The sequence below is a fragment of the Pinus tabuliformis genome, chromosome J (assembly GCF_031772625.1).
Source record: "Pinus tabuliformis cultivar Carrire ecotype Pingquan chromosome J, CPIR1, whole genome shotgun sequence".
Lineage (NCBI taxonomy): Eukaryota > Viridiplantae > Streptophyta > Pinopsida > Pinales > Pinaceae > Pinus > Pinus tabuliformis.
In genome coordinates this window covers 1489038707-1489058518 of record NC_142295.1, presented here as the reverse complement: position 1 = coordinate 1489058518, position 19812 = coordinate 1489038707, and the positions used below count along the sequence as shown (strand labels likewise).

General features: G+C 41.0%; 1 protein-coding gene across 5 annotated transcripts in view; it reads left to right on the top strand.

Moving 5' to 3' along the window:
* Positions 1-299: 299 nt before the first annotated feature.
* LPXK (tetraacyldisaccharide 4'-kinase family protein) overlaps positions 300-19812 on the top strand; it is a 298059-nt gene continuing 278546 nt past the window's right edge. For 4 of the 5 annotated variants that reach the window (XM_089379658.1, XM_089379657.1, XM_089379656.1 and 1 more), the window contains exons 1-2: positions 423-786; positions 895-1018. In XM_089379658.1, the coding sequence (XP_089235784.1) occupies positions 608-786; positions 895-1018 (303 nt within the window). In that variant the 5' untranslated portion in view covers positions 423-607. The other variant, XM_089379655.1, reaches the window with a different exon arrangement.

Here is a 19812-nt window from a genome sequence, read left to right as displayed (position 1 = left end):
CGGAGCGCCAAAAGTAGTCTTGGCATTGTTAAATAGTCAGAATAATCAATTTGGTTAAAAGAATTCAAAAGATTTTTGAATTATGTGTTTAATTTATATAGATAAAAAAATTTAAAATATCTTTGAATTATGTGTTTAATTTATATGGATAAAAAAATTCAAAAATTTTTTAAATTATATTTTTACAGTGGAAATAGATTTAATATCATCAAAAATTTCTTAGAATTGAAATTTACAGTAATACTTTGGATTAATTTTTTTTTTTTGTTTTAAGATTTTATCAAAATTTCATTGAGCAAATTGGAGCCAATTAAATTTACAAAAATCTTTGTCAAATTTTATCCAAATTCTACCTGAATTTCCTTTTAGTGAAAAACAATCTGGTTACACTACTGCTAATCGAATTGTCATTGTAGGTTTTTTTTCCGGCATTTTTCAAATTTAATTCCATTGTCATTTATGATTTGCCTCCGTCAACTTGTAGGTCTTTTTCTTTGCAACAATTTTCGAATTTCATCTTCCAAAAATTGAAATCCAAACACTCAACAAGTTATTCCACCAAAACTAAATCGTTGCAGAAGAATCTGTCGCACCAGAAGGAGCAGCGATGGAAAATTTGAAGAGGATGGTTGTTCGTATTGCCTACACGCCAGACGATCAGATTGCTATGCTATCCCCACTCCATCGCTGTTTGTTGCCTTTTCTAACAGCAGCATCTCACCTCTATGCATTTGCTCTCCAGGCCCGCAAGAAGCTACATCTCTGGGGTTTATTCAAGCACAAAAGGTGTTCAATACCCCCTCGCTCAGCTCTTCTCTCACACCATGGACATCATTTTTATTTTATTGAACATAACTGTATTCTGAACAATATAAATGTATTATGTGTCGCTAGATTGGCAGTACCTGTGATAAGTGTGGGCAATTTGACGTGGGGTGGAAATGGAAAAACCCCAATGACAGAGTTCCTTTCATTTCTCTTTTCAGAGGCTGGGATCCCTCCTCTCATTCTTACCAGGGTAAGCTATACCTCAATAATTTTCCATTTCAACTAATCAAAGCAGGGCATATTTCTGATAATATCTTAAAATAGGCAAATGTTGTCAAACTCTGTCAAAATGGGTTAAAATGGTCACAGTCAAACTCACTGAGCAATTTGGTCAAACTCGATCAAACTCGTCAAGTCTCGGCGTGTTTGATCAAATTTCACTGAGTTTGGCCCAAATGAGCAGAGTTGGCTCGTTTCAGAGCTGAATCGATAGACTTGGGAAGACTCCAAGAGTCTTGCTTCAGTTATTTACTTGTAGTGTTTTTTTTTTCAAAAAACTCGGATTTCGTGGCATCTCAAGGAGTGGCCAATTGAATGGAGAATTCAGTGGGCTATGCAGAGACTTTTTAAGTTATAAAACAAATGTTGAGATTACAATTTTGTTCAATTTAAACATGATTTTGGGTCCAATTTAAAATTAAAGAATATTTGTATTTGACGGAATTAACTTTGTTTTTATTGATTCTCAAGATAAACTTTATCGATTTTTTTCCATTGGCAGTCTTTTTCGAATTTTATGATCTCTTAATGTGAACACAAACATGAACCTGGTGACCTCGGATTTTACTTTATATTAGAAACTCCGACAAGGTGTGTGTACATCCATTTTTCTTCCGGTCTCGAGAATAATTGCCAATAACAATTTCAATGGGGAAACATTAAATGTCTCACAGACGATATTTATCAAGGCATTGGACTGACGTCTTATGCCAAATGGTAAGGGCTAGACAGTTTGCGTGAAGGTTGCATTCTTTATTAGTATAGTTACAATTCATAGTAATGGTTCATTGTTGAAGCTCCCTTGAGTTGAAGCCCGAGCCTTCCAGTATTGCAGCCATGCAAAAAATCTGTTGAACACACGGTAGTAATTTTTCCTTCATCAAGTTTCCATACCTGTAAATGCCTTTACGTTGAAAATGCAATGTCTTCTTCCATGCCCGCGAATTTTCAAGTTTTGTTTACTCACAATATTTGTGATAGGTGATTTTCAAGAGGCAGCAAGATAGTTGGTTTCTTTTGTTGATAATTGCTTGTGATGTGTTTTTTTACCTAACTTAATTTGCTTCTTTTTCTTGATTATATTTAGCGTTCTTCTCATCAAACAGCCACCAAACCATAAAGAACAATAAGACAAGAGGACACAAGATGTAGGCGACCAGCCAGGGCCAAAACCTCTCCACTTGAGAGGAAAACCCACAAGAATTCTTCTCTTCTTATAGAACTTCAATTGACAAATTCCAAGACCTATTACCTTTGACCAAGACCCTCCAAGACGAAGTCAAATCTTTTCTTTCTTGACGAGCTTTCCTTCCAGCACTTCCTCAGCTACTTCTGCAGTTTTGACCTCCAGCGAATTCTTTTGTGACTTTGATCCCCAGCAGAATCTTCTGCAACTTCGACCCCCCAACAAAATCTTTTGCAACTTCGACCTCCAGTGGATTCTTCTGTAGTAACCTAGCCTTGGCACTTGTGGAGATTATGGTGGTTTCTTCCTCCTTTCCTCTTTGCTTGAGTTGATTCTCTCTCTAAGAGAACTCAACTTGCAAAGTGAACTTCTTGATGCCCTAACTCGACTTCTGCAACTCGGTCTTTGCTGCTGCAATAGCTGCCATGATTTCTTCGTACGTGTGAAGAGTAAGAGCCCAAAAACAGTCCAAAAATTTCATTCTTCTTTTCTTCTTCTTGTCCTTCTCTTCTTCGCACCTTTTCCTCTTCCTTGATTGAACTTATGTAAAGTGTAAGTAAGAGCTGCAAGTGAGGACTGAATCTCTCTTATATATAGGTCTCCTACTAGGTCAAATTGCTTCTTTTTGGGCCAACTTGTCCACTTGTGAAGGTTGACTTGATCTTTGCACCATGACGAGGTCTTGGAGGGTCTTTTGACTCTATTTTAGATTCAAATAATTTTTCTTTACAATATGTAACATGCCCAAATGGGTCTTCCATACATGACAATGACTCAATTGACTTGTAGACTCAATGACAAGCCCTAGAAGCACTTAATGGGCGCTTGACCTAAAAATATGTTAAAATTGGCAACTAGGGCCAAACTCCATCTTTGGACAACTCATATGACGGAGTTGATACTTTTATTGCATTCCTCTTTTCGAGAGGTGTATGATTGATATCAAGATCATCTCATTCTGACAAGTATAAATGGAATTATGAATTTATTTCTTCTATGGACAAATTGTCAAGGTCGGCCAACAATCTAATGTAGGTTCAAGAAGCCCAAAAGTCATGTCTCTTCACCTTCAATGTTGCATATAAATAGAAGGAGCATCTGTCTCATTTGGACATTCATCATCTCACACATATCTCTCTCTCCCCTCATCTGATTGGGTTGTACGAATTTCAGGGCAACCTTATTCTCCTCCACGTGTGTGAAGGGTTGACTGCGTTTTCTATTTTCCTGTGTTGATCAAGTTGCAACAAGTTTGACCAGCGTTGACCGGGCAACATTTGACCTTGTTTGATTGCGTTTTTCTTGGAAGAATTTCTGTTTGGGTAGGCCGCATTCTTTGGCACAGATTTCAAGGATTTTTGGGCAAGTTGACCAGCGTTGACTGCAAGCCCTTTGACTGCAGGTTTGACAATGCGTTAACCAAGTTTGACAGATTTCTTGAGGACTATTTTGGGCTGATTTAACTGCCTTTGGAGGCCGAATTGATTGGGTTTGACCAAGCTGATTTGGAGGAGTAATTCTGCTGATTTGACCAACATTGACTTTCTAGTTAGGGCAGCCTGTTGACTGCAGTTGGACTAGACAGATTTCACTATGTTTGGCCAAGTAAATTTTGCATATTGTACTCTCTCTCTGTGCTGAACTTTTGAAGAATAATAAGAAGATTTGATCAAAGGGTTTTCCCCACATTTAGGTTTTCCTTGGCATCCACCAAATATTGTGTCCTCTTGTCTTGGCTTGTCTTCTGTTTATTATTTATTTTCTATCTGCATTTACTATTATGTTAATGTGATTGTTAATCTAGAAATTGATATTGGGCTAATAAGAAAAATTGAAGTAAATTGCTCTTAAGCATAGAACATACCATTATTATCTAAAATTAACATGGTATCAGAGCTAAGGTGAAGACAAAGCCCAAGCAAGAATGAAAAGAGCAATCACTAAGATTTGTTGGACAAGGACAAGATTCAATGGCCTCCTCATCTTACTTCAAATTTGATGACAAGCTCAATGATAAGTCTGATTATCATGCGTGGAAGATGTCTCTTGACTTGACTTTGGAAGAGCATGATGCTATGCACTATGTGCAGGGAAAGATTGTTGCACCTCCTTCAAATGCACCGGCTGCCACTAAGACAAAGTACAAGAAAGGTGAAGTCAAAGCTAAGAAGATCATCAGGGATTCTATTAATAAGCATTTGGTTGCATACATCTTTGATTTGAACACACCTAAGGAGATGTATGACATGTTGGTTGGCATGTTCAAAATTAGCAATGCAAACGAAGTCCTCTTTCTCAAAAATAAGTTGAAGGACATAAAGAAGGGAAGAGGTGAAGATATCCAATCCTACTTCATGAGGATTACCGAGATAAAAAATGATCTTCTTTCAATTAGAGAAGTTATTGCTGATAGGGAGCTCACTCTCATTGCCCTTGGAGGTCTCCCTCGTGAATGGCATGTGTTCAACACTACTATCCTCAACAATGACAGAATTCCAGGTTTTGATGAATTGCTGACTAGATGTACTCAAGAAGTGACGAGGATGATGGAGAGAGACATGCCTTCAAATAGGAATGTTCCTACTGCATTCTCCGCTCATGCTAAAAGAAAGAACAATGTAGGTTCAAAGAAGCAATGCCAAGGAAGACCATGATTCAAAGATGGAAGGAAGGGAAGATGCTTCATTTGTAACAGGTTTGGCCACTTTGCTAGGGAGTGTCTTAATAGAAGGGATACACCTCGGGATGATGGCAACAACTCCCACAACAATTTCCAGGGCAACAAAAATCAAAGGAATGATAGGTTCCGTTGAAGAATCTAGGGCAAATGTAGTTAATATGATTCTTCGTTACATGATAACTATTTGTGAGGTGTTTTTCAATTTTCCTTCTTATTCCAATATTCACTTATTATTATTACAACGTTTCTTTGTTAGTTCATCAAATAGATACCAAAACAAAGAGACAAGAACACAAGATGTTGGCATTCTACCAGGGTCAAAACCTCTCCCTCTTGGAGAGGAAAACCCGCACAAAATTCTTCTTATAGAGATTGCAATTGACAGAATACCAAGACCAAGACACCAATCCTCTTCTTACTGTTGAGATCATCATCATCATTACTGCTTCACCGAGATAATCATCATAATACCACAAAGGTCCTTAGTTGCACCATTGCTTGCTTCATCATCATGTCAATGAGGTGAGCTGCACTGAGAACTTGATCATGACCTTCACCATTGCCTGCTTCATCAATATGTCAATGAGGTTGTGACTGTCTACAATGTCGAGAATGTATGTGCTACAGTGTGATTCGAGTTCACCTTCATGACTGCGATTTCATCCTTCATTTAGATTAGTACCGAGGAGGAGACTGTGATTTATGGAGATTGTAATTACCTTGCACAGTGATTTGTGCCAAGGAGGAGAACCTGTAGTTATTTACTATCATTATCACTGAGATCACAGATATGTCCGAGATCCTGTACCCATCTAAGTCCTGTACCTCTGTCCTTATCTGAAGTCACTTATCCGAGATTTCTTACTGCACTTTTCCCGAGATTTCAGAGCTCCTGTACCTTCATCTAAAATCTTAGAGACATCCGAGATTCTTGTTTTTTGTGGTGACCTCAACGAGCTATTTATAGTAGTTAGGTCTCTGTAAATAAGCCAACATGTCACCTTGAATTGTTGTGTCTCTTTATTGAGCCGACATAACATTAATATTCATTTTGAGGTCGACTTAGCTGTTCTCTTCATTGTTTTTCAAACATACTTCTTCGTGCTTGTCTTTGGAGGATTGTGCTTGTCTTGGAGGGTTGTTCTAGACTTGTATACATTTTACATAGGCTCATGAAGAGCTCCTTATTCATGACTTTGACTCTTTGACCTTAAATCTAAATCCTAAGGCTCTCAATGGGAGCCATCTATAAAAATAAACTTCTTGCTCATGAAACCCACGCAACAAGGAATAATAAATTTATTTTCTTGTTTTACAAAAATCATAATTACAATGTCATGAAAACCGAACCTAGTTACATTTTCTTCAATATGTTCAACAACAAAGGAAAAAGGAATGCTCTCGCTACTCAACATGGAAATGGTCAACCTCCCAAAAGATCAAGAAACTCCAGGTATGATGAATCTAATGTTGTTGATAACAAGCAAAAATAATTCTATCTTATATTTGCCCTCTCTACTGCATCTCCTCTAGATACCTTGGGAAATTGGTTGTTTGATAGTGGTGCCTCAAAGCACTTCACTGGGTATAAGGAGGATCTTTCAAATCTGATAGAAAATGATACAATTTTGGAAATCATTCTTGAAGACAATGCCACCAATCCCATGAAAAGAGTTGGGAATATTACTCTTCAATTGAATCAAGGTAGCACCATTCATCTACAAGATGTTGGAATTTCTAAGTCTAACCCGTTAGAAACCCTTCATGTACTTTTTGATTTATTCCTACTTATTTGTTCTGTTAATTAACAAATTATTTACCATGTAAACATTGGAAATAAATACAAGGACATGCTCAACACATTACAGATCATCAATTGAAGGAAACAGAAACAAGCACACAAGTGACACCGTTGTTTTTGGACTAATGTCCCCGGAAAAACCCAATGCGGGAAAACCGGTGCAACTATTTGAGGGTTTGATTTATTAACCAGTTTTAGAATACAATCTGGGTGCCAAATCCGGCTCACCCAACAGAGAAAAATCTCAGCAGTAGTACCTCTCTATACGGAAGCAGATATTGTTAAGTTTAGGTATGTTCTATGCTAAAGCAATTTATTTAAATTTTCACAGTTAGCAATCACATCAACATTACAATAAACTGCAGATAGAACATAAATATAAAATCGCAGAAGACAAGCCATGACAAGAGGACACAAGATATGGCGCGAGCCAGGGACAAACCCCACAATGTGTGGGGAAACCCTTGATCAATTCTTCTTTTATCTTCAAAGTTCAGCAGAGAAAGAGAGAGAGAGTATATTTACAACAAAAGTCAACACTTTGACTTGTCTAGATCTGAGCATAGATCATCTTCTATAACGATGAGATCAGTTGAAGACATTTTGCTTCAACTGATCCTCCAAGGTGACCTATCATCATGCTGCATCTCGTCCATTTGCTGCACCTTACCGTGTAGCACCATCATGCTGCTCATGATCACACTTATCATGATGCTGCCCGTTGCATCATTCATCATAGTTGCACCATTGCTGTACCTTTACTGAGATCATGCTGGCTGTACCTTTTGAAGTTGTTATAGCAGCATCTTTCCAATGATGAGATCTATTTATATCTTCACAGTGCTCTTTGTTAGATAACTTCATTTAGAGCTTCATTATTATAATGACAGTTTCTTCATGTTACATAAACACTATATTTATCATCATGCTGCCCAGATCATCATAATGCTGCTGAAGGATTTTATAGATCCTCTTTGCCACAGGAATACGTTGATAATACATAAGCCAAGGATCTCCTCATTGAACCCTTATCTCATCATTGAGTCATAGCAAGGCAGTAATTTTCTTGACTGTGGCTCCCAGCAGCTTCACGCCTTTACTGTGGCTCCATGCATTGTTCATGCTGTGGCTTCTATGTTGTATTCTCCATGCGTATATCATGCATAGAGTCTTCATGCTGTTCTTATACCATGGTGCAGATATCAGTCACCTTTGACAACGGATAGGGTTTATGTCTGCGCGTATAGTATCCATGCTGTATACATGCTCATGATGCTCTACATATACATAACAACGTATATGTTAACGTCTGCGTATACCATGATGCTCGGCATATACATAACAACGTATATGTTAACGTCTGCGTATACCATGATGCTCTGCACATACATAACATATGTTAATGTCTGCGTATACATAACAATGTATTCCCTGCGTACGCATTTCCATGACTGCGTTATTACTGTATACATGATAGCGTTGAATTTGCCTGTTGAATTTCCATAACTACGTTATGACATCATATAACCTCATCGTGTAATCCATCGTGGACAACGTGAGAACTATATAATCTCCAGCGTAAGAATATCTTTGTCTTCCTTTGCCTGCAGATCTTTATGACCTGCGTATGCGTCTTCATTGTCAGCAGAGATTGCGTTTATTCCTTCCCTTACTGCGGCTAGGCTCTACTGCTGCGTATAAGTGTGAACATTGACTGTGGATAGCATGACCATTGACGCGTAAATATCTCCCATGACGGCATGAAACCAACGTATCCACTATGAACAGCGTATGCCAACATATAGGTTTGCATGCGTGATCCTGATTGTCACCATAAATGTCATGGCTGCCCAGATTACACACTGCCTGGTGCGTAGGTTCCCTTTTGGACTGCGTTATAAGATCTAGCCTTCCGGTTGCTGCGTATTTAGTGACATCTAGGGTTTCTTCCATAGCAGAGTTTAGATCTAGGTCATTATGCTACTGCGGCTAGGGCATCATAACAAATACTCTTAGTGTTTTCTCTATCTCCAAAATCCCAGACGTGGAGAGGAGATCACATGAAGAGTGAGTGTGCCAATTGACATCAAAAACTCTTCTATTTATACTAAAGCGAGGATGATGAATAGACACGTCGGTTGGGCTTCTAGAGCCTACATAAGAGCTGGTCGGCTTGATAATAATTACATAAACAAAATAAATTCATATCTCCATAAATACTTATCAGAATCGGATGATCTTTGGATCAATCCTACACCTCTCGACGAGAGGGATCCAATAAAATTATCAGCTGCCATAAATAAGCTGACCCACATGGAGTTTGGCCCTAGTTGCAAATTTAACAGATATTCCGTCTGAAACCTCAGATAAACACTCCGATAGCTCCACAGCTCCAATCTGCCCCACGAAACCCCAGTGTCTGCCTCTCTGGTCCAGCATTAGCCCATCGTCACTCTGGCTTGGCCTGCGTTAGCCTTTGGAGGCACTGCGTCAGTCCTCTGGCCCTCTGCATCAACCACGCTGGCCCTCTGAGGCACTACGCAGCTTTTGGCTAGCTCTGTGTGAACCCTGGCTGGCTTTGCGTGAACCCTTGGTTGCTTCTGCATCCCTCTCTCCGGCTATTGCGCTGATCCTCCCGGTGCCATCTTTGCCTCTCTGCTTCTATATTCACTGCCCCTCAGCTGTAACTCTGATCACTCTCTCAACTTTTTCAGCAAACCCAACCCCAGAAAGTCGAAATCTTGATCTCTTGGTGTGTTCTCCAAGTGACCCTCAAGCCTCCTCTTGTACTTTTCTCGTTGACAAATCAACGGCGGAGATTAAGTCCCTAATCAACGTCTAAGATTAGATTTGGCTTGATCCATGACTTTTGGACCATTGTAACACAGTTTTATATTAATTCACTTTAATATTTTATTTTCCCTAAGTTTAGACTTAGGGATTCCATTAAAAATATTAATTATTTTAATATCTCCCAAATTGTTTAGAATCTGCCCAAACCATTTCTAGGTATTGGAGATCTCATGTGCTTTAGTCTCTCCAGCAATTTTCGGGGCTAGAGCACATTTGATGCTACCCCAAATCAACACTCCCTCTTAGCGAGGACTGTGCTCTAGCAATACTCGTCATTGGGTATCCCCCTGATCATCCGGCATTGGTCCCTGTACTGATGCTAGGCCTGTTTCCCATCATCTGTATTGTTGCATCTTGTATTGCTACCCATGGCCCTGCCACTGCCACTGCTGCATCAGTACTGTAACTCCCTCTGCATCCATGCCGCTGCCCATGGCCCTGCCACTGCCACTGTTGCATCTGCACTGCAACCCCTCTCATCATGCAGTATCGTGCTGCTCATGGCCCTGCCACTGCCAACTGCTGCACTGCAACTTAGTTACTGAGAAGTCAGTAACTGATCTCCCAAATTTCACATCTCCGTCAGACTAGAAACACTCTTGATGTTGAAGCTCCCTCTGTCATTGACAAGTGCTCCCTCTCTGACCTCTGCGCTGCTGCAACAACTCTATGCATCTCACACCATTTCACACCTTTCTGTGCCATCTTGCACTGGTGCAACACTCCCGTGCTTCTCGCACTGCTGCCTCACGCTGTCTTGGGAATCCTGCACTGTAGCGCCCTCTGTCGCTCCATCCACATCCATCTTTACTGACATCCGCTAGTACTGCTACTCCTCTTCGGGGCTCCCGTAGTAAGGTCTAATCGAAGAGGCTGGGTATCTCGAGGATCTTGCCCCTCATCACCTGTAATTCGTCTGACTACAACTCGATGTCTCCCCACTTCTGCTCAAGTGGTGTGTGTGCACTCATGGCATAGTCATCGCCTGTCTCCACTTCCTTCTCTGCCCTTGTTGGTGCAGCCTTGGTCTCAAAGGCCTCTCCCTTGCTCTTCTTCCTTGCACACTAGGTCACATAATGACCCAGCGTCCCACAGTGGAAGCATTTGACCTTAGAGAGGTCCTTCTTCTTCCGTTTCTCTTGCTTTCCCTCAGATGCTAGGGCAGCATCCACCTCCTCCTCCTTGATTCTGGTCTCCTTGCCGCCGCTTCTCGCCTTGCTCAGTCTTTTGATCTCTTCTTGGCGAAGAGCCGCCCACATTTTCTCCCAATGTGGAAGGGTTGCCCTGCCCAGTATGCTCTGGACAAACACCTCCCAGTCTTCTGAGACTGCGTTCAGGGCTGTTCTCACCATCAATTTTTGATTCGGCGTGAATCCTATGGAAGTCAGCTGATCTCGGATCTCCTTCAATCGACCGAGGAAGGGGTCGATCTGTTCTCCCTTCTGCATCTGCATTTGTTATGATCGCAACTGATTTTCTAGTAACATCCTTCTCTACACAGAAGTATGCTGGTACAATTTCTTTAGGGCATCCCACATCTCATTTGCCGTGTCTTTTTCGGCAATATGTGGTACTACATGGTCCTTGACCCTGTTAAGAATGATTCTTTTGGCCCTCGCCATTGCCTCCTCGTACTTGTCGTTATCCGTTGGGTTAACTGGGATAGCTATCGTCCTCAAGGCAAAGTGCTTGACACGATTCCTGTTTAGAATGGATAGGATTCTGGCCTTCCAGACTACAAAGTTTGAGGCTCCGTCCAATCTGTCCTGGTCTCTTACCCCATTCACTGCCATCTCGCTGCTCCTCTACTTCCCTCCTGGAAGTTCTTGGTGTGACTCCCTCTGAGCCTCGATTTCTCTCTTAGAAACCCTTATGCCAATGTCGAGATGCCCCCACTCCGATTGCTAGTGCAGTTGCACCACTGATCTGGATTTCTCGGCTAGAAATTCTCAGTAGCAACTCCCTCCTCCTTGGCCTTGCCCTGTTAGGTATTGTTTTGACTACAGTACCCCACCAGCTCCACTCTGCAACTTACCCATAGCCTCCTAAACCCCAACAATCTGAAGGTTAGAGCTCCTAAGCTCTGCGCAATCCCGACACCAGCAAATCAACTTCCTCAGCCAACTGTGTCAGCCCTCCTGGCCTTTGCGTGGCTCTGTGTGAGCCTGCCTTTGCCTCCCTCAGCCTCTTCTTGGCTCAATCTTGATGACGCAGGCACTGCGTCACCCCTTCCTTGCTGCTACTCTGTAAGGAACAACTTCTGTCACTCGAGACAACTGTTTTTTGCTGCTGCTACTTTGCTCGGTTGATGTCCTCAGTTCTCCTGTGATTTGCAACCACGCTCTGATACCATGTTGGGATTTCTAAGTATAACCCGTTAGAAACCCTTCATGTACTTTTTGATTTATTCCTACCTACTTGTTTTGTTAATTAACAAGTTATTTACCATGTAAATACTGGAAATAAATACAAGTACATGCTCAACACATTACAGATCATCAACTGAAAGAAACAGAAACAAGCACGCATGTGACACCAGTGTTTTTGGACTAATGTCCTCGAAAAAACCAATGTGAGAAAATGATGTAGCTATCTTAGGGTTTGATTTATTAAGCAGTTTCAGAATACAATCTAGGTGCCAAATCCGGCTCACCCAACAGAGATAAATCTTAGCAGTAGTACCTCTCTACTCGGAAGCAGATATTCCGGCTAAAACCCCAGATAAACACTATGGCAGCTCCACAGCTCCAATCTGCCCCATGAAACCCCAACGTCAGCCTCTAGGGACTGCGTCAGCCTCTCTCTGGCCCAGCGTTAGCCCAACGTCACTCTGGCTTGGCCTGCATCAGCCTCTGGAGGCACTGCGTCAGTCCTCTGGCCCTCTGCGTCACCCACGCTGGCCCTCTGAGGCATTGCGCAGCTCCTGGCTGGCTCTACATGAGCCCTGGTTGGTTCTGCGTGAACCCTTGGCTGCTTCTGCGTCCCTCTCTCCGGCTACTGCGCTGATCCTCCCTGTGCTATATCTGCCTCTCTGCTTCTGTATTCATTGCCCCTCAGCTGCAACTCTGATCACTCTGTCAACTTTTTCAGCAAACCCAGCTCCCGAAAGTTGAAATTTTGATCTCTTGGTGTGTTCTCCAAGTGACTCTCAAGCCTCCTCTTATGCTTTTCTCGTTGACAAATCAACGACCGAGATTAAGTCCCTAATCAACGTCTAAGATTAGATTTGGCTTGATCCATGACTTTTGGACCATTGTAACACAGTTTTATATTAATTCACATTAATATTTTATTTTCCCTAAGTTTAGACTTAGGGACTTCATTAAAAATATTAATTATTTTAATATCTCCCAAACTGTTTAGAATCTGTCCAAACCATTTCTGGGTATTGGAGATCTCATGTGCTTTAGCTTTTTCACCAGTTTTCGTGGCTAGAGCACATCCGTTGCTACCCCAAATCAACACAAGAAGTACTATATGTACCTAATCTAAAGAAGAACCTGGTATCTATCTCGACAATAGAGGACAAAGGATTCAAAGTGACATTCATTGATGGAAAGCTACGTGTTTGGAAAAGAAATTTCAAAGAAGCATTTACTTTTGGATTCAGGGTTGATAACCTATATCAAGTTGGAGGAAGTCCATTGGGAGCTATGTTTTGCGACACTTCTCTTCAATCCGAATTATGGCATTGGAGGTTTGTTCATCTACATTATAAATCCCTACCCGATGCAAGGAAGATGGTGATAGGTATGCCCGAATTTAAAGTAGAACATGAAGGTGTTTGTCAGGGATGTGCTGAAGGAAAACATACAAGGGGACCATTCCCCTCAAGTGATAGCAAGACTACTGACATTTTGCAATTGGTTCATTCTGATCTATCTGGTATGTTTCCTGTGACATCTTTGGGAGGATATTTATATTATGCTATCTTTGTGGATGACTTCTCTCACAAAACTTGGATTTATTTCTTGAAGAAGAAGGATGAAGTGTTCACATGGTTCTGCTCTTTCAAAGCCTTGGTTGAAAATCAAATAGGGAAGAAAATCAAAATATTGAGGACCGATAATGGAACCGAATACGAATCAAATGAGTTCAATGATTATTGTAGAGAATCTGGCATTAAGAGGGAGACTACTACCACATATACTCCTGAGCAAAATGGTGTTGTTGAAAGGAAGAATCGTTCTATTATAGAAGCCACTCGTGCCATGCTTCATGATCAAATCCTTCCGAAGTTCCTATGGGCAGAAGCTGCCAACACTGTCATGTATGCTCAAAATAGATGCCCTCATCAAGCCTTGGACTCCAAAACTTCTGAAGAAGTTTTCACTGGTAAGAAACCTGATGTTTCTCATTTCAGAATTTTTGGTATCCTCGTGTATTTTCATGTGCCGAAAGAAAAGAGAAACAAATTGGATGCATTTGGGAAGAAATGAACATTTGTGGGATACAGTGAAACTTCAAAGGCATATAGAATCTGTGTGCCTGGTCAAAGAGAAGCGGAGATAAGTCATGATGTCACCTTCGATGAAGATGCTGCTCTTGGGAAGATTAGGAACCTTCCTATTCCAAGGAAGGACAAAGAAGTAGATATAGGAAACTAGGGAGAATCGCAGGATGAGCCGTTGACCGATGTTGAAGGACCAATGGATCCCATTGATCCACCTTCTCATGAGCCCTCCTCCTAAAAAAGGAGACCCTCATGGCTTAGGGAAACTCTCGAAGATGCCGAGAGACATATTGCACCAAAGGGAACTTTTCATGAAAGTAAGCAGTCGAATAGGTACCAAGGGTATTTAGCTGCCATGAGCACCTTTGTTCAAACTGAGCCTTGCACATTCGAAGAAGCTGCGAAGCGCCAAGTTTGGAAGGATGTTATGAACGAAGAGTATGATTCGATTATGAAGAATGATGTTTGGGATGTGGTCCATAGACCCAAGGACAAATCCGTTGTCACCTCGAAATGGCTCTACAAGATCAAGCATGGAGATGATGGAAGTGCTGAAAAGTTCAAGGCCACGTTCGTTGCTCGAGGCTTCTCTCAAAAGGAAGGTGTGGACTCTGATGAGATATTTGCACCAGTTGCCTGATATACCACCATCCGTTTCATCATTGCCCTTGTTGCCTCACAAGGATGGAATTTACATCAAATGGATGTCAAAACCGCCTTCTTGCATGGTTCACTTAAGGAGGAAGTCTATGCAGAACATCCTGAGGGGTTCAAAATCCAAGATTGAAAGACACATATATGCAGGTTGAAGAAAGCCCTCTATGGGTTGAGGCAAGCTCCCCGGGCTTGGTATGCGAGGATCGACGACTATCTGATGAAGCTGGGATTTACAAGAAGTGAAGCTGATCCGAACCTTTACTTTAAGGTTGAAAATGATAGACCTCTCATCTTGGTACTTTATGTGGACAATCTCTTTTTGAGAGGGAGTTGGCTTCTGAATTCGAGATGAAGGACCTAGGATTGATGCATTATTTCCTAGGGTTGGAGGTCTAGCAAAAGCTAGGTGAGATTTTCCTTTCTCAAGGAAAATACATTGTGAAGCTACTTGAAAGATTTGGGATGGTGGATTGTAAGTCCGTGACTACTCTGATGAAACTCAACTTCAAGAAGCTATGTAGAAGTGTCCGCCCGATTTGGGAAATCCTTCTGAGTATCGTTCGTGGGGGCCCTGATGTTCTTGGTGAACTCTCGTCTGAACATATGCTTTGCAGTGAATATGTTGAGTCATTTTATGGTCGAGCCTCATCACATACATTGGATTCTACCAAGAATATTTTGAGATATCTTCGGGGCACAATCACCTATGGACTGAGATACACTGCTGGAAATGTGAGGCTCCATGGTTATTCAGATGTCGACTGGGTTGGTAGTGTGGTGGATCGTAAGAGCACATCTGGATGTTGCTTCTCACTAGGTTTTGCTTAAATATCCTGGATGAGCAGGAAGCGGAAATCAGTTGCCTTGAGCACCGTTGAGGCTGAATATATTGCTGCTAGTATGGCTTCCTTTGTAGCTGTTTGGTTGAGGAAGCTCTTTAGTGAGCTGTTTGGGCATGTGCTGGATACCACCGTGATCTAATGCGACAACCAAAGTGGGATTTGTCTTTCTAGAAATCTCGTGTTTCATGACCGCTCCAAGCATATTGATATCAGGTACCACTTTATCCGAGATATAGTACAATGGGGAGCAATAAGGCTCCCTCACATTGGGATTGATGAACAAGTCGCAGATATTCTTACGAAGCCTCTGGGGAAGGTCAAATTCTTAACCTTTCGTGAACTTGGAGTTGTGGAGATACCCTGTTATGAGGGTCTCGTTTGAGTTGAATATTGAGCTTTGGGAGCTCTGGGGGGCTTGGGGTACTTCTTGGAGCTATGAGCGACCATAGGGTGAGTGGTTCACCTTCCCCTAGTGGTGCGCTGTGTACAGGGTGAGTGGTTCACCTTCCCTTGTGATACCCCATGGTGGTTGATATATGCATAGGATGAGTGGTTCACCTTCTCCTATGGCATATGAGTAAGATGAGTGGTTCACCTTCTTTTGTCGATATATCTTACCCATGTAGTCCGGGACTCATGGGAAGTACCTCTCATCTGGCCAATGAGTAGGGAAATGAGGATAGGGACCATAGTATTACCGATGGATGCATCGTGTATTACTGTACTCCCTATGCTAGGATGTTTGATATTGATATGGGATCAATGGAGACTGACTTTTGGTCAGTGGAGAGTGGTATGATACACTCTCGATCATTTCTTCTTCATTATTTCTTCATGGTTCACCAGAGCAGGGATGTTAGAGATGGTACAGATTGTCAGATGGTTTAGCAGGTGGATTTCTCCCTAGTTGAGAGGGAGTGTTAAAATTGGAAATTAGGGCCAAACTCCACCTTGCACAACTCATATGATGGAGCTAATGTTTTTATTGGATTCCTTTTTTTGAGAGGTGTAGGATTGATCTAAAAATCATCTCATTCTGACAAGTATAAATGGAATTATATGGACAAATTGTCAAGGTTGGCCAACAATCTAATGTAGGCTCAAGAAGCCCAAAAGTTATGTCTTTTCACCTTCAACATTGCATATAAATAGAAGGAACATCTGCCTCATTTGGACATTCATCATCTCACACATATCTCTCTTTCTCTCCTCATCTGATTGGGTCGTACGAATTTCAGGGCAACCTTCTTCTTCTCCACACGTGCAAATGGTTGATTGCGTTTTGTTAATTTTAGGTATGTTCTATGCTTAGAGCAATTTAGTTCAATTTTTACAGTTTGCTCCATATATCTTCCAGCTTTTCCAGATTTTCTGCCCTCTGGATCAGGGCAGCGTTATCCCTTAGGATCTCTCTTCCTACTAAAACCCAAAGACAAGTAGAGAGAGGAAGAGATCCCAAGTGTGCGTTGAAATGACTTGAAGGCCACCTCTATTTATACTAAAACGTTGAGCACATGTGGGGTTTATTTGGTTGCTGGCCAACCTTGACGAATTGTCTTATAACACAAATAAATTCATAACTCCATGAATACTTATCGGAATCGGATGATCTTTAGATCAATCCTACACCTCTCGATGAGAGGGATCCAAGAAAAATATCAGCGGCCATAAATAAGATGACCCACATGGAGTTTGGCCCTAGTTGCCAATTTTAACATGTTTTCTATTTTCTATGTTAACCAAGTTGCAGCAAGTTTGACCTGTGTTGACCGGGCAACATTTGACCTTGTTTGATTGTGCTTTTCTTGGAAGAATTTCTGTTTGGGCAGGCCGCATTCTTTGCACAAATTTCGAGGATTTATGGGTAGGTTGACCAACATTGACCAGAGGTTTGACAATGCGTTGACCAAGTTTGACCGATTTCTTTAGGATTGTTTTGCGCTGATTTGGACTGTCTTTGGAGGCCGAATTGACTGGGTTTGACCGAACTGATTTGGAGGAGTAATTTTGCTGATTAGACCAGTGTTGACTTTCTGGTTAGGGCATCTTGTTGACTGCAGTTTGATTGGAAATATTTGACTTTGTTTGGGCAAGTAAATTTTGCATATTGCATTCTCTCTGTTGAACTTTTGAAGAATAATAAGAAGATTTGATCAAAGGGTTTCCCCACATTGGGGTTTTTCCCTGGCATCTGCCAAATATTGTATCCTCTTGTCTTGGCTTGTCTTTTGTTTATTATTTATGTTCTATCTGCATTTACTATCATGTTAATGTGATTGTTAATCTCGAAATTGATATTGGGCTAATAAGAAAAATTGAAGTAAATTGCTCTTAAGCATAGGACATACCATTGTTATCTAAAATTAACAAAATAAATTTCTCTTGATCATGAAACCCATGCCTCATGAATAACAATAATAATTTTATTTTTCTCATTACATCAAATACACAAAATCATGATTACATATGTCATTATGAACACTGAATCTAGTTACATATTTCAACACTCCCTCTTAACTAGGAAGGTATTCATAATCCATAAAAGGTACTTGGTCATTTTCAATTTGATGAATTCTCATAACAAGAGTCTAATTGGTAAGTCAAAGCATCTTAACATACCAATCAACATTGTCACATAACAAGGCCTTGACTAACAACTCTATCTCTCCACAAGATTAGAGCACAATGTTGGTGAGACCAATCAATGTTGTGAAAATCGCGATCGAGATTAAATCGGCGTGGGGAACGAATCGGAAAAAATCGGAAAAATCGGGAAAAAATCGGAAAAAATCGGGAAAAAATCGTTTGGTACAAAAATATTCATTTTTTTTTCATTTTTTTTCAATTTTTTTAATATCTAAACCATCTACAACATAAAATAAATACATTGACACATAAATATGATAAAAAAACTAATATATAAGATGTTTAATATCATTTCTAGCGCTAAAATCACACATAACATTGAATCATGTCCTGAATAGTAAGTCCTAACCCCTGAGTCCCAACTCAGCCTCAAAATATCAACAAAAAATATGATAATTTATCTCATCATGTCATAATGTCATATACAATAAAATAAAAGTCTAATCCTATTGATTTCCTCTGCCCCTCTTGCGAGAAAATGTCACAGCTTTTCCTTTCCCTTTAGATGTAGATGCTGGTGCCCGCGCTGGTGGAAATGGCAGTGGAGTCTGATGTGCTCTAGAAGCTGAAGAACTAGAAGTAGGAGCTATAGGAGGTAGACCACGTCCTCTACTGGTGGCAGTGGTAGCCCGGGCAGGCTTTGTCATCTCCTCCTCCTGTTCCTCCTCCTCCTCCTCCTGCTCCTCCTGCTCCTCCTCCCCCTCCACTACATCCTGCACTAACCAATCATCAGAAAAATCCATGAGAGGCCTCTCGGCCTCAACCCTCCATGCAGCAGTGGTGTCAATCCCATCCAATGAGATGGCATCCACATCAGGTGTCCTCTCAAGTTGCCTCACCCACAATCGAAGATTGTAGTAGACGTAGACCCTGTCATTAAGTCGCTGGGACTCCAACCTGTAAAAGATCATGAAATAGTAATTAATAATTATAAAAAAAATATTGTTTAATGGATTCAAAAATTTATTTGGAAATTTGCAATATTTTAAATGTTCAAGTGTTAACCTGTTGCGCTTCTTGTTGTGTATTTTTTCAAATACACTCCAGTTGCGCTCACATCCTGAGGAGCTGCATGTTTGGCTGAGGATGCAAATGGCAAGCTTTTGCAGAAGGGGTACCCTACCACCATACGTTTTCCACCATGCATCTACAACAAAATTACAAATAAACATAAGAAAAAAATGGAATTTGAAGAGACAATGAAATTTGAAACAAAGTTACAAACTAAAAAATCCCTGGCATTTTAATCGTCCTATCAGTGACAGCCATCTCAAAACCAAATGTGCCACCTGCGATCTTATATGTCTCAATTTGTTTAGAGATCTCTATACGTTGTTCTGGAGATCGCACCATCTTCTGGACACAGGATAAGAATCCATCCATGATCTCAGCATCAAAATCAAACCCACATACATAAAAAAATGCAGGGTTCAGGAAAAGCCCAACAGCATGAATGGGACGATGGAGTGTGTTGTTCCATCGCTCATCAATCACTCCCCATAGAAGGAGTTGTTTCTGAAACCCATCATCTCCCTTATCATCATAGTAGGCCCGAATGGCTTCTTTGGCCCTATCCATGGCTTCATACAAATAGCCCATTGCGGGCTTCTCACCATCAACCAACCGAAGAACCTTTACCAAAGGTTC